The sequence below is a fragment of the Papaver somniferum genome, chromosome 1, assembly GCF_003573695.1.
Source record: "Papaver somniferum cultivar HN1 chromosome 1, ASM357369v1, whole genome shotgun sequence".
Classification (NCBI taxonomy): Eukaryota; Viridiplantae; Streptophyta; class Magnoliopsida; order Ranunculales; family Papaveraceae; genus Papaver; species Papaver somniferum.
Window position 1 is genome coordinate 167,277,959 of NC_039358.1, and position 13,952 is coordinate 167,291,910.

Consider the following 13,952-nt stretch of genomic DNA (forward strand, 5'->3'; position numbering starts at 1 on the left):
TAACAATACCAATAACGCCTAGCGATTTCCTTTTCGATTCACAAAACAAGTTCATGAATTTACTTCCTTAAAACACATGTAAAATATTGTTTCATAGGATTAAATCCTCACCTCATACCCATACATAATCACAATAGCATTCAAACGAATTTGTCGATGTCTTATATACAAAGTTTAATGGTTAAGCAATAAACCTCGTATTGTATTCCTTAATACTATGTCTATCTAGACTGTTCATGCTTCGCAGTTTTGTTTTCAATATGCACGACTTGAAAGATACGTTAGGGAATAAAACAGTTCAAGTCAAATATCACTAACCTCAAGCAGAAGGATGATGTTGTCGTTGTAGCTTCTTCTTCTTCACCTCTTCAAGTCTTCGCAATACTTGTAATGTCTCATATCCTAATACTTTCAAGCTAACCTATACGAAGTTGACTCTAGTACATAATCAAACGATTCTTAAAATGAGTTTTGATTCACTAAAATATGACAACCAGACTTGACATACCAACACTTGGTGGGTTCACTGAAAATGCGGGAGTCTAACAACCACATCCAACAATTCGTTTGGCAATCTGAGAGGATTTACCCCAATACACTTTCTGAAAATGCGGGAGTCTAACAACCACATCCGCTTCGACGCTCCGCTTCAACGCTCCGCTTCAAAAGTATTCATATGGCTAACCAAGGTTAACTGTTATTGAGCCAACTCAATATACACGTTTAGGTACGTTACCCTCTAAATGAAAGTATATTTGATTTGTGTGTAACAAGATAAGACCATCTAACGGTGGAAAGATATTAGATTGAATCTTAAATCAGGTTTCATCCAATGGTGAATATTGATTGCGTTGTTACTGTTTTGGGGTAAAAACTGATTCTGCTGTTTTTGGTAAATTTGGATGTGTTGATGAGAAACGAATTCAAACCCTAAACAAATGTACTACACATGAGTACTTTTAAGTTCGAGAGATCAATATGTAAGACTCTGGCCTAAACCAAGAGACGACCGTTCCAGATTCAATTCGGTCACAAAGTGAAGGAAAATGGTTGATCTTACGGAGGGAAGCGAAGATAGTGTTTGAGATCAGAATGTTGAATTATGAAGGTGTGTCTGTTTTATGATTTGCATCAGAATATGGTTTCTGGCTACTTGTGTTGATAACACTTGTGTTGTGTTGAAATAGGTTGAAATCCTATTTATACAAGTCATTGAGCGCACCTTGATCTCGTAGGAAGTGGAGGCAGTTAAGTAGTGGAGAAGTGGGATTGTGTGAAAGGTGGTGATCATCACGTTTCCATTATGAGGGAAGACTGGTCACCTTTCACCCACTGCTCTCTGTTAACTGTCCGTCCTTTCCTGACACTTTCTCGTAATGGGCGCGTTCCACGTCACACGCTGTAAACCACCAGACCAATACCCCAGTGAACATCCCCCGGTTTGTGACATGTTTGATGTCTCGAGGAAATGGGTCAAGCCCTGAGACTTGCCGCTGAAAGCAGCACATAGTGCTTTTGGGTCAAATAACAAAATTATTTGTGGAATCAATATTTATAAAACATCGTTTATAATCGATGTATATAAAGCATCGCTTTTAAACAAGCAGTTGAAAATAATTGATGTTCATGAAGCATCATTGTTTTCGAGCTCGTCTAAGTTAGTCGCGGAGCATAGCGTCTTAAAAGGAGCGTGACCGTCCTCTTTCAGGGAGTTGGTAGGAGCTACATACACATCCCAGGGAGTGGCCGGTCAGGCCCTATAGGGAAGTGGCGACTGGTAGCCATTCTAAAATCCTATCGGTCGATCCAGGTTAGATCTGGACCGCTAAAATCGGCTATCCAAGTTGAGTGGATGAGACGATTTGCTGCAGTTAATGACTGATGTTGAATCATACAAGTAGTGCGAACGGTCACTTTTGAGTGATCGTTCGGCGCCACTTTTCAATCCTGGCCAAGCTATTAATAATGTTGTTGCTTAAAAACAAATTAAATATCTTGAGAAGTGCAAGGCTCAGGGTTTTGGCTTTGGCACTCTTATCTTTACTATCTTGGGTGAGATTGATGGTGACACCGTTGACTTTCTGAAGTGGCTGCGAAACTACATAACTAGTCACGACGCGAATGTTATGATGAGAGACTTTCTTTTCCACAAGATATGAGTTGTTATTCAAAAGGGGGTTGGTGCTCAGTTGGTAACTAGGCTCCCAACTAATTTCGTGTAGATAGTTACTTGTCATTATTGGCTAGACAATCAATTATTTAACACAACACTGAAACAAACAAACAAACAAACAAACAAAAAAAGACAAGGGGTACTTCAATTTCTTCATAATTTGTTTTTTTTTTCTTCTTCTTTTAGAGCTAGCACTATGGAGAGCACCATCCCTTCCATATTCCTCCCTATCCCTCAAACTCTCCAAAAACCATTTATCATGGTCTCCAATATCCCTACTTGTGTAGGGATATCCACCTCTTTCCCTACTCAGTTGCCTTATTTTTTTACACTTTACGGCTACTCAGTAGCCGTAACATTTTTTCTGATTTTTAAAGTTTTACCTTAAAACTTTCCATTTTCATTTTTTTTTAACAAAAACTTCTTTTTTACCTATTATATCTCCTTTTTTTACTAAAATTCCTATTGAGTAGCCGTTTGGCACTATTCATACGGCTACTGAGTAGCCGTATCATGTAGGGAAGGGATAAGATAACATCCCCAACTTGTGAGAGTATCCTCAATTATGGGTTCGTTAATAGTCCCTCCAACATTTAAATCGTTGCTCCGCCGCTAAATAATACATTTATATAAAACTAGATTTTGTGCCCGTGCTACGCACCGGGCGGACCTGACAACCATCCACAATATTTTTTCTCTTTTAACCATATTTTAGGTTTGGTGTAATGTGGTTTCGTCTCGCCCTTTAGTGCATTTTTATTTGGTGTTGCTAGGCTTCGTCTCGCCCCACCCTGCCGCGATGCATTTTTGATTTGGTGTTGCTCGGCTTCGCATTGTCGTTTCGCAGTGCATTTTTTATTTGGTGTGGCTCGACTTTGCCTCGGCCCGTCCCGATGTATTTTTTATTTAGTGTGGCTCGGCTTCGTCTCGGCCCGTCCCAATGCATTTTTATTTGGTGTCACGTTGCTTTGCCCCATTCCATGTCACTGTTACTTTGCAACGTCTTCTCTACACTCTACTTTCACTTTTTACTCGTGATCGCGAAAAGAAGCTACATCCTTTCGGTAGGATATCGGATGGTCTTTAATTGTTCAAAGAAAAACTAACTTTATAAACAAAGAATATTGGTTCAGGCATTTATGCCTTTATGCAAACAGATTCCTTGTTTATCGATGCTCATTATATGAACTTCATCGCCCGTGCTTACATCTTTTACTTAACAAATTAACGATCTAAAGATTAGTACGAAATCTGATCAAAAACAATATAGATGTGAGAAACATCGAAAATCTCCAAAAAGGAATCTCCAAATAATAAAAATGGCAATAAAAGGCTACTTGGAGGTGGCTGAAAAATGAGGAATATATATATTAAATTCTATTTTTCAGTTGCATGCAATAAGATGATAGATTTTTCATTCTTCATCCTGGAGTTGAATAATTTATAAGGATAAACGTAAAAGCAAAATGGAGGAGTATTGTCAGTTCAGGCATCTTCTGCTGCTTCTCGTCATTTTTTTTCCTTGTTTGAATGTTGGGTATGTATGTCAACACCCCAAGCACCCCAAAGTCATCTGTAAAGGAGCAAAAACAGTCAGTGCAATAAGGGTATTTTAATATATGTAGAAAATATTTATAATTTAAAATCGATGGAATATGTTTAGATGCGATTCGTCGAAGGTAATCAAGGAAAACTTTTGTTGTGGAATGGTGTTTCCATATTTCTAGTGATCGCCTACTGCAGATCAGAATTCAGTTTTTTCGGCAGTTTGAATTTCTCTAAGTCCATACACTTCCCACTTATAGATAACAACATGCAGTATATATCTCTATAGATATAAAAACCGAAATTAGCAAAATGCAGATGGATAGCAAATTCAAATTAAGCTCTTCCCATTTTCTATTTGACAAAAATTATGTGAGAAGGAATATTACTTAAAACTGCATGAAGACTGTAGAAATACTAACTAAGCATACCTTGAGCCACTGCATTATGTAAGATAGTACCATGTCCTCCATCAACACGAAAAGTTTGAAAAAGAGGTTAGTGTCTTGTACCTAATTATCAATGCAAAAGAATATATCAAATTTGATTGCTAGGATCCATAGTGGAAAGTGGAATCGGTATTTACAAAAACTATGGCATAGCAAAGGAATCCATTTATAGCTAGGTGCATCAGTTAGGTGCACATGGATCTATCACAAAATACAAAAATGAAAATATATTTTGAAAGAACATCTATCACATGATTCATAAATCTATATGCACAAAAGAAACTAAGTGGAAGATCTTACGCAGCCGATGTCCATTTGAATAAATTAAGCTCCTTTAGAAAAGCAGTTCTTCGTCTGTGTTACCATGACCTGAGGGACTGGTTTAATAGAGTTTGAACCTTCGTAATCCACCAGTACTGCAGCCATGGGATGACTTGACTTTCTCTCATTACTTGCATCCCTACTTGGATGAGATAGCTCTTGAAACTATCAAATGCAAAAAATAATAAAAGCATTGAGACTCTCCCATCCACTCCTCTTTCTTTTTCGCATTCTTATTTTAGTTGTTTTAATCCACAATGGAAAACAACCCTACAAAGCAATATGTCTAAACAGTCTCAATAATTTGCAAAGTAAGAAGTACCATAAGGAATGCCTGTAATGGTAAGTTCAGTAGCCAAATTCAGGCCAGGTTTGCTAATGGAAAACAAAACACTTTTTTCCGATTTGTCTTCAAATCACTTAAAATTTCTAGTCTTGATTTACTTACCAATCAGGTAAATACTTTCCTAAAAGGAGATTAAAATGATTTATTGAAATATGCATCAGTAGTTAAAAAAAACACGCATTAGTCAATTCCTAAGTTGCAGTACTGAAAACAGATACTGAGCACCACTTATTTTTAAATGTAAAGGAAGAAATTACAGCACTTACCGAGAAAATGAGTGAACTAAGTTTACGAGTAATGTTACCAAGCTCATCAGTACCATCTATGCGGTCGCAAAAAACATCATTAAGATGATCCAGAATGAAAGGTTTTCTATACTTTTTTCTTCTTCTGTGAAACAGAGTAGTACCTGAATGAAGGATTTTAAAGAATAACTTGTTTCACTACTGCACCACTCATCTAAAAAATTGGACTGACTTCCAATTGGAAAAAAAAAACTCTTTGGAAAGAAAAAAGTTCAGTCTTATTGTTATTTCTCAAATGTAGATGAAATACTTTATATATAATACTGGCAATAAGGAGTTCCGAGTCATGAGCTAACGGTCCCAGTTCAAAACATCAATGGGAGATGTTAAGTCTCGACTAATATATTTATTCGAGAGAAATCATTCTAGTCCTGAAGTGGGATGTCATTTCCATGGGAGTCCCCTTGCATATATCTTTTATTTCATCTTGATTCTAGCCACAGGCCTGTATCCAAGCGAAAAACACTAATCAATAATCACTGGTTGAGAAAATCACAGATGCTTCCGCTATTGAATCCACACATGTATGTATGTGGTTATTGACTTAGGCTTAAAAATAGGATCTTATTAATGAACAAAGAGGAGAAAGTTGCAGTATTGATAACAATCAAAGAAGTTTCTATTGAGGTTTTAGGTGTTCATCATGAGGAGAGGGCCATTAGAGAGTTTTCTACAAAGATTTTTTTTTTTTCCTCTGTGATGTTTAAGCATGTTTTTTTCTTAAAATAAAAGCCCTAATTCTAAGTTCTCTACAGAGCTCTACACAGCCCATCACGAAGGACTTTTTTTTTTTTTTTTTGATATTTATTAAAAACAAAACCCTAGATTGAAATATGAAAATAGTATGAAAGTTTAATACCTGACGTATATCACTTATTTGATATCTCGGTTGTGTTTGAGAAATAAATCTCCTTCCCTTCCATCAACTAATGTTTATTGATTTTACCTGCAAAACAAAACATGGATTAAGGTTTATTGATTCAGAGAAACAAAGAGATAAAAAGAAAAGGGTTAGGGTTTACCAAGAGCAAAGATTGTACCAAGCTCACCCTTTCATGCAAGCCTGGTGACCTCCTTGTTTACTTCCGATTTTGGATGATGAAGATCCATGATTTGTTGCAGAAGAAAAACGAAGAACCTGATCGTTTGTACGTTCTAGCACGATACTTGATCTGAGTACGATTCCTTCGCAGGAAGAAAGGGTATGTTAGGGTTATGAATTGAATCGTATTAAAAAAAAAAAGAGACAAAAAGAAACTCAAAAAATCGTATGCTCTAATGATTGAAATTGAACTTACGTATGAGTGAGAAGATGTTCCAAATACGAATCGCATATGTGGTAGAAAAAATCGTATGCTCTGATGATTTTCTTCTGTGTTTGAGAGGATTTGAGAGGAGAGGAGAATGATCGAAAGAAGATAAACAAAACATAAAGAAAAGATTGGCGAGAAAACTTTTCCAAAGTTATAACCCCTTGACCAATCGCATATCACCAAGTGTCCTCACCAAGTTTATCGTGAGAATTCTTCTCTCAGCCCTCGTGAAATCTAAATTCTCGATTGTGGCCTTCTTCTCTCATCAATTGTGGCCTTCTTCTCTCATCGATTGTGGCTCTCGAACGGTGACACTCACCATTCAACATGAGTCTCGTATGAGTTAGGATTTTAAAGGAGTTAGATATATTTGTTAATTCAAATTTCCAAATTCACAATTCACCGTTTGAAAATGGAAAACGAGTTATCTCACTTGATTTTAATTTATTTCTTTTTGGTATTCCGTCCCAAATATTAACTTTCGAAAAATGTTAACGCTTACATTATAATTTGCCTTTTACTTCTTTCTGCCGATGTTGCAGCGTAACAAGTTCAAAGCATGTGTTGTCAGCTCCGCGTTGCATGTTTGATACGTGTACTTTATGTCTCCAACGTGTCAACGTGACACACCATCATTTTCCCTATTTACTTTCTTATTTCTCAATCCACAAACATTCAGTTTCAATTCAATTTGCGCAACAAATTTACGAAAGCAAAAACAAACAAGAACAAGGAGGAGATTAACGAAACAATGGCAGCAATGTATTTTGCAAAGAATGCCCTGATGAATATCACAAAATCCTTCCCACAAAACCTCTGTTTTCCTTCGTCGTCGGTATCTGTTCGCAAAGTCTCAAGAGTTTGCTTCACCACTGCTTATTCAAGCTCGAATCCTAATCAAGTAAGTCTCGATTGGAACACTTAAAACTTCAAAAGAAACACTATAGATTTCTCTCTTCCCATTATATTAATAGTTTTGTTTGACGATTTTTACAGGATAGGAATACAGCAGCCGGAGAAATGAGAGAGAAAGCAGGATATAGAACTGTAGATGAAAAACACGATAAAGATTCACTAGCTGATGAAGCATCAGGAACAATCGCAGCTAGTGCTGATAAAGCCAGGAAATTGTCTGGTGATGCACAGGAAAAAATGAAAGACAATATGGACAGTACAAAAGAGAAAGCAGGGGAATGGAAAGACAAGGCAAAAGATGCGGCAGGTTCGATGAAGGATAAGACCATGGATGCGGCAGGTTCCGTGAAGGATAAGACCATGGATGCTATGGGGAGTGCAAAAGAGAAGGGTGTAGATATGAAAGAAAAGACCAAAGACATGGCTGGAACGATGAAAGACAAAGCAAAAGAAGGAGCAAGTGATGCAACTGAGAGTGCGTCTAATTTAGGTGAGAAAGCCAAAGAGACTGTATCAAATGCAGGAGAAAAAGCCAAGGAAACTGTTAAAAATGTTTGGGAAGCTACAAAAGATACTACACAGAAAATCAAAGAGACTGTTGTTGGTAAAGCCGAGGAGATCAGTAGTAATGATGAAGATGAAGCTGTTAATGATTTAAGGAAACGTGCTGGTGGTTATGATCGGAAAGACGCTAGAGATCTTTAAATTGCCGTTGTATAATCTCAGTTTCACTAGTTTTGTTGATTAATAAGGTTGTGGTCGTTGCTTCAAAGCAATTCTAGCTGGGGATGTTTAATTGTCTAGGTTTTGTTTTTCTCGTTTAATTGAATGGGGCATGTGTTAGCTAATTCTCAACTGTGTTTGTTAGCACAAAAGACTTTGTAGTTGCAAATTTTCAAAGTAGGGAAATGGTATATTTTGGCCAACTGCAAGTGTTGATAACAGTGTTGACTTTGAGATCCATCTTAGAGAGGCTGGGCCCATCCAAAGTTATCAAGCCCATCCGGAGTTGCCAAAATCCGATCAGCTAGCTATTCGTCATTTGTTCTGGTGACTGATGGCGTCAGTGGCGGGACTGTGTTCCCGTTTTGATTAGCGGGAGTTCACTGTTCGCTGATGAGACCAAAACATCTTTCGCTGGTCCAACAAAAATGTTTAATCTACAGGCACATATACGGATGTACATTACAAAAGGTGTTTATGTTTAATCAGTTAATCTACAGGCACAGAGAGTAGACTTAAGTGCAATGCCATGGCTTGTTATAGGTGATCTTAACATAATCCTCAATAGTGAGGAAAAATTGGGATTTAGAAGACTTAGGTTTTACGGGGAATATCTTTACTCGGAGCAACAAGAGGGAAGGAAGTGCTAATATTGAACAGAGGTTAGATAGAGCCATGGCAAATGCTGAATGGAATGACGAATTCCAAGAAGCATCACTGCAAAATTTAGTGGCCGGCTCAAATCATGGGCCAATTTGCCTTACTTTAAATTCTTTACATAAGAAGCATCACTGCAAAATTTAGTGGCCGGCTCAAATCATGGGCCAATTTTCCTTGCTTTAAATTCTTTACATAAACATCTAGTACCTACTTTTAAATTTTATGATACCTTGAGCTGCATAAACATCTAGTACCTACTTTTAAATTCTATAATACCTGGCTCAAGGAATCAAATTGCATTGAGGTTATACCTGGCTCAAGGAATCAAATTGCATTGAGGTTATAAAACAATCTTGGAACATTAACCAACGGACCTGTATTGAATCTCTTAGAAAATATTTCCAATGATTTCTTAGAAAATATTTCCAATCTAGGGATTAATCTAGATAATTGGAAAAAAGACATCTTTGGAAAACCTTTTACTAAAAACTACCGAAAATTTTGGAAGCAAAAAATTCTACGCCCAATACTCAAACCTTAATAAATAAGAAACTTTTAGAAACTTTTAGAACTAGAAGCTCTATATGTTTTGGAAGCAAAAAATTCTACGCCCAATACTCAAACCTTAATAAATAAGAAACTTTTAGAACTAGAAGCTCTATATGATACCCGAGAAGAAATAACAAAACAATAGTCACGAAACAATACAATTTCTTTAGGGGAAAGAAACACCAAAATTTTTCACATTTACACCCTGAAAAGAAGAAAAAGAAACAACATTGACTGTATTCAGGATAAAAACAATACTGTGATCTCAACCAGAGATGAAATTGATGAAGTTTTAACTTCTTACTTCGCTGAGCTTTTCACGGAATCTTCTGTAGACCCTGAAGGGCAAATTTTCTCCCACATTAAAAGTACCATCTCTATAGAAGAAAATTTAACCTTAACAACAATGCCATCACCCGAGGAGATTTGGCTGGTAGTAAAGAATCTTAAATCCAATAAGGCACCGGGACCAGACGGTTTTCCGGTTAGTTTTTTCAAACACAATTGAGGGATTGTAGGTTCTCAATTAGTGGCAGTAGTACAAGATTTTCTCAAAAACAAGAACCTAGATAGCAACCTAAACAAGACTTTCCTATTTTAAATCCCTAAAACAAAACATCCTAAATCCCCTGCCGATTACAGACCAATTGGTCTATGCAACACTCCTTATAAGGTTATAGCTAAGTTGATGACCAACAGACTGAAAAAATCTCTAGAACATATCATATCTCCGTTACAATCTACATTCCTCTCTTCTAGGAAAATTTAAGACAACATTATTGTTGCACATGAAATAGTTCATTCAATGAAGAAAAGCAAAAAAAGAAAACAACAGGCAATATAGGTTTTAAGATCGATATCTCCAAGGCCTTCGATAGGGTTAATTGGACATTCTTACTAAAAGCTTTAAAAGCTTTTGGTTTTTCGGAAGATTGATGCACTTTAATTCATCAGTGTATCTCCACAACTTCCATTGTTGTTTTACTAAATGGTATTCCATGTAAGGTGTTTAAACCTACTAGAGGTATTAGACAAGAGGGACCCTTTATCCCCATATCTATTCATTTTATGCATGTAAGTCTTTTCGCGATTACTAAATCATCTAGAAACTCAGAAGAAAGTGCAGGGCATCAAACTGACACCAAACGCAACACATATCTCACACCTCTTTTTCGTTGATGACCTGTTACTGTTTACAAAGGCAGACTTAACTAGTTGCAACCACCTTCTTGAAGCTATACTGATGTTTAGTAAAACATCGGGACAAGTAATAAACTTCACAAAATCTGGACTTTTCTTTAGCAAGAAAGTCCATAACAAACATCAAGGAATAATTTGCAGACTAATGAAAATAAAGAAGATAAACATAAAAGACACTCACTTAGGGGTTCCATTATTCATAGATAAATCCAAACTGAAGGATTTTGACAACATTATTGAAAAAATGGAACAGAGGATAAAAAAATTGGCTAGGAAAAATTCTTTCTCAACCTAGCATAATTGTCTTAAACAAATCTGTGCTCTCGAGTATGCCCATCTTCAGCATGGGTTGTTTTGTCCTACCTAAAAAAATCACTAAAAGAGTTAACAATATTCAACGTGATTTTTGATGAGGTAAACATACAAACTCGAAAGGAATTTACATTAAAGCATTTGACATCTTATGTAAACCTATTGAGCAGGGAGGATTAGGCTTTAAAGAAGCTAATAAAGTAAGTCGGGCAATGATTAGTAGAATAGCTTGGAGGCTAGTTAGTCAACCAGATGACCTATGGGATCAAATCTTTAAAGGTAAATACTTCAAAAAAACAGGAGCTTTACATTCCAAAAAGAAATCAAACGCTTCTTGGATATGAAATTGCATACTTCAGGGCATTGAGCATATAAAAAAATATAGCATATGATAAGTAGGGGATGGAGCATCGATAAATATATGGGATGATAGATGGATACCATCAAGAACTCAGACTTTGGATTACTCTGTCCATAGGACAAACACTCACATAACACTTGTGTCTGAATCGATTAATCCAGACACCAAAAAGTGGAACTTGCAATTGTTACAATCAATTTTCGATAATACTCTAGTTCAGGAAATAGTAAACGTTAATCTGTTTACTACTAGGAATGGTCAACTGAAAAAAGATAGACTAAGATGAACCTTAACAAAGAATGAGGAATTCTCTGTCAAGTCTTTATATGCAAAATTATTAAATCCTTCCAATCTTATATCTCACTCATTTAAAAAGTTCTGGAAAGGATTATGGAGCATGAATACATCACAAAGAGTAAACTTTTTATTTGGAAATGCTTACAAGACGCTTTACCAACTAAGCAAAAATTGGGAGCTGCCAGAGATGAAGATAAAAAATGTGCTTTCTGTCAGAATATGGAAGAATCTACTTACCACCTGTTTTTTGAATGTGATTTTGCAAACACTGTTTGGAACTTACCACCAATGGCTTCACAGGAAGTATTTCTAAGCCCACATCATGCTAAATTCTTCTTAGAATACTATAATGAATGGAAGCCATGAAACTTACGCTCTATTTCTATGACACTAGCTGCAACTAAGTGTTGGTTCATATGGAAAGAACGATGCCTTAGAGTTTTTGAAAATAAAACTAGGACAACTGAACAATTAGCTCTAGCTATATCTAGGCACTTTGCTTACTGGCATCCAGAAAATAGAGTAACAACACATGAAACTAACAACATTACTCAGACCAGGGATATTTACTGGAACTTACCAGCTGTAAACACACTTAAATTAAACCGTGACACCTCTTGGTTATCTGAAATCACTAATGATGGGTTTGGTTTTATCATTCGCAATTGGATAGGCACCTTTCAAGCAGCAGAAATTGGATGGTGCAGGACATTCTCAGTTGAAGAAGCAGAAGCTCTAGCTCTGCTGAGGGCAACACAATGTGCCACCAAAAACAACATCCAAAATCTGGTGATAGAAGGTGACAATCAGGCAACAATATGGTATTTACAAGGAAAGGCAACAACTGTTCGATGGAAATGCATCGCAATCTTGGAAGAAGTTAAATTATTAGCAAATCAATTAGTTTCTTTTCTAGTCTTTCAGTACGTAGATACAAGAGCAAACAAGGTGGCAGACTTGTTGGCAAAGGAGGGGTGAAGATCAAGTAACATAACTTCTTGGAATGATCAAGCCCCTAGTTTTTTTAACTCCTGCAATAGCTTTTGATACTGTCAAAGCGTATGATATATGTAATTTCAATAACAATATCCCTGTATCTGGTTCTGTCAAAGTTAATCCAACAAATTCAGTCATTGGAAGAGCAACTCAACATGAGTCTGTCTCTGAAGAGTCTGAATTCGCGGATTAATGGATACTCAGTAATATAAGTATTATTTTCAAAAAAAATAAATAATCTACAAGCACATAAGGTATTTATGTTTAATCAATTAATATACAGGCACATATACGGATGTACATTACAAAAGGTGTTTGCTGATGGTAATTCCTACTATGAGAATTACGCAGGAAATAAACTCTACATTACAACTACTATAGATTTCGGGCCTTTGAGAATCTGTTTTCGAGCATATTTTTAGTGTCTTCGTGATCCGACAACATCGGGATGACCTATATCATCTTTTTAGAGCTTCTCCAATGGTTGTTGTATGTATTTTCTACGTGGCAACACAAACAAGACATCTTTATTCCAAATTTTTCTTAAGTTTAGGTGAAAAAAAGTTATTGATGTTTTTTTCAAATGTTGTTGTAGATAGTGGTAAAAGGGGTTCTTTTCGAACTTGTGAAGGTAACTTTTTTTTTTAGATTTAAATAATTTATAAATGTAGAAAATTCAATTAACAAGTGATATAAATTTTATGGAGAAAATAGGGGTGATGATTCCACCATTCAACAATATTTATGTAGTTTTATTTATTTTTTATTATGCAAATTTAATAATTGTTTTGATTCTAACTATTGCCAAAAGCAGATTCTCAAAATATCAAAGATTAATCGCAAGCATAATACATCAAGAGTATAAAACTAAGCATGTATTATCAAGAGAAAATATATTTGATTAATAAAAATCATTTAAATCATTTATTTTCAATGCAATTAATCATATATAAATATTGCAAAAATTAATCAAATAAAAATTACCACATAAATATTGCGAGAAAGGCTTCCTCTGTCACCCCTGGGATTGATTTTAGCTACTCATGATGAAAAACCTCTCAAATTGATTCATTGATACTCAAAAGTTGTTTACAATCAAGAGAAAATGGAGAAAAATGGTTTACAACAGTGTTTGCGACGCATATAAAGCGTCCAAAAAGAACGATACAACAGAAGTGTTGTTGTTCCGAAGTCGGGGAAAGGAATTGAGTATTGTCGCAATTAAGCGACCCTAATCAACGACTGTCCCTGAGGGTATTATGTTCTTCGTGTTCTTCCTTGCACCAGCAGCAAGCTTCTCTTCTCTGCGTGATTTTCTTTTGATTATCTCGACTCCTAAACTTTCCCCAAGACTCTCCCAACTTGCTAGCTTCAATTGTACGTGTATTTATAGTGAATTGAGGCCAAAAATCCGACCATTGATTGCGTATATACTCTCTTTAATTCGATTATTCCTTGCTGCCAAAAATAACGATAATTTCCATTTT

At 36.0% G+C, this 13,952-nt stretch overlaps 2 protein-coding genes and 1 long non-coding RNA gene across 3 annotated transcripts; 2 read left to right on the forward strand and 1 right to left on the reverse strand.

Annotated features, from left to right (window-relative positions):
- Positions 1 to 3,491: 3,491 nt before the first annotated feature.
- Positions 3,492 to 6,542, reverse strand: LOC113333921. Its single transcript, XR_003352440.1, has 6 exons — positions 6,438 to 6,542; positions 6,162 to 6,324; positions 5,999 to 6,085; positions 4,468 to 5,584; positions 4,150 to 4,230; positions 3,492 to 3,746 (listed from the first exon to the last, which is right to left on the reverse strand). It is a non-coding gene; the product is annotated as an uncharacterized LOC113333921 (long non-coding RNA).
- A 606-nt stretch (positions 6,543 to 7,148) lies between these two features.
- LOC113333925 (late embryogenesis abundant protein Dc3-like) lies at positions 7,149 to 8,218 on the forward strand. Its single transcript, XM_026580290.1, has 2 exons — positions 7,149 to 7,353; positions 7,449 to 8,218. Exons 1-2 carry the CDS (start codon positions 7,204 to 7,206, stop codon positions 8,070 to 8,072), a joined length of 774 nt encoding a protein of 257 aa, XP_026436075.1. The 5' UTR covers positions 7,149 to 7,203; the 3' UTR covers positions 8,073 to 8,218.
- Positions 8,219 to 11,853: 3,635 nt separating this feature from the next.
- LOC113353675 lies at positions 11,854 to 12,447 on the forward strand. Its single transcript, XM_026597204.1, has one exon. The coding sequence runs from the start codon at positions 11,854 to 11,856 to the stop codon at positions 12,445 to 12,447; it is 594 nt and encodes a 197-aa protein (XP_026452989.1).
- The last annotated feature ends 1,505 nt before the right edge of the window (positions 12,448 to 13,952 follow it).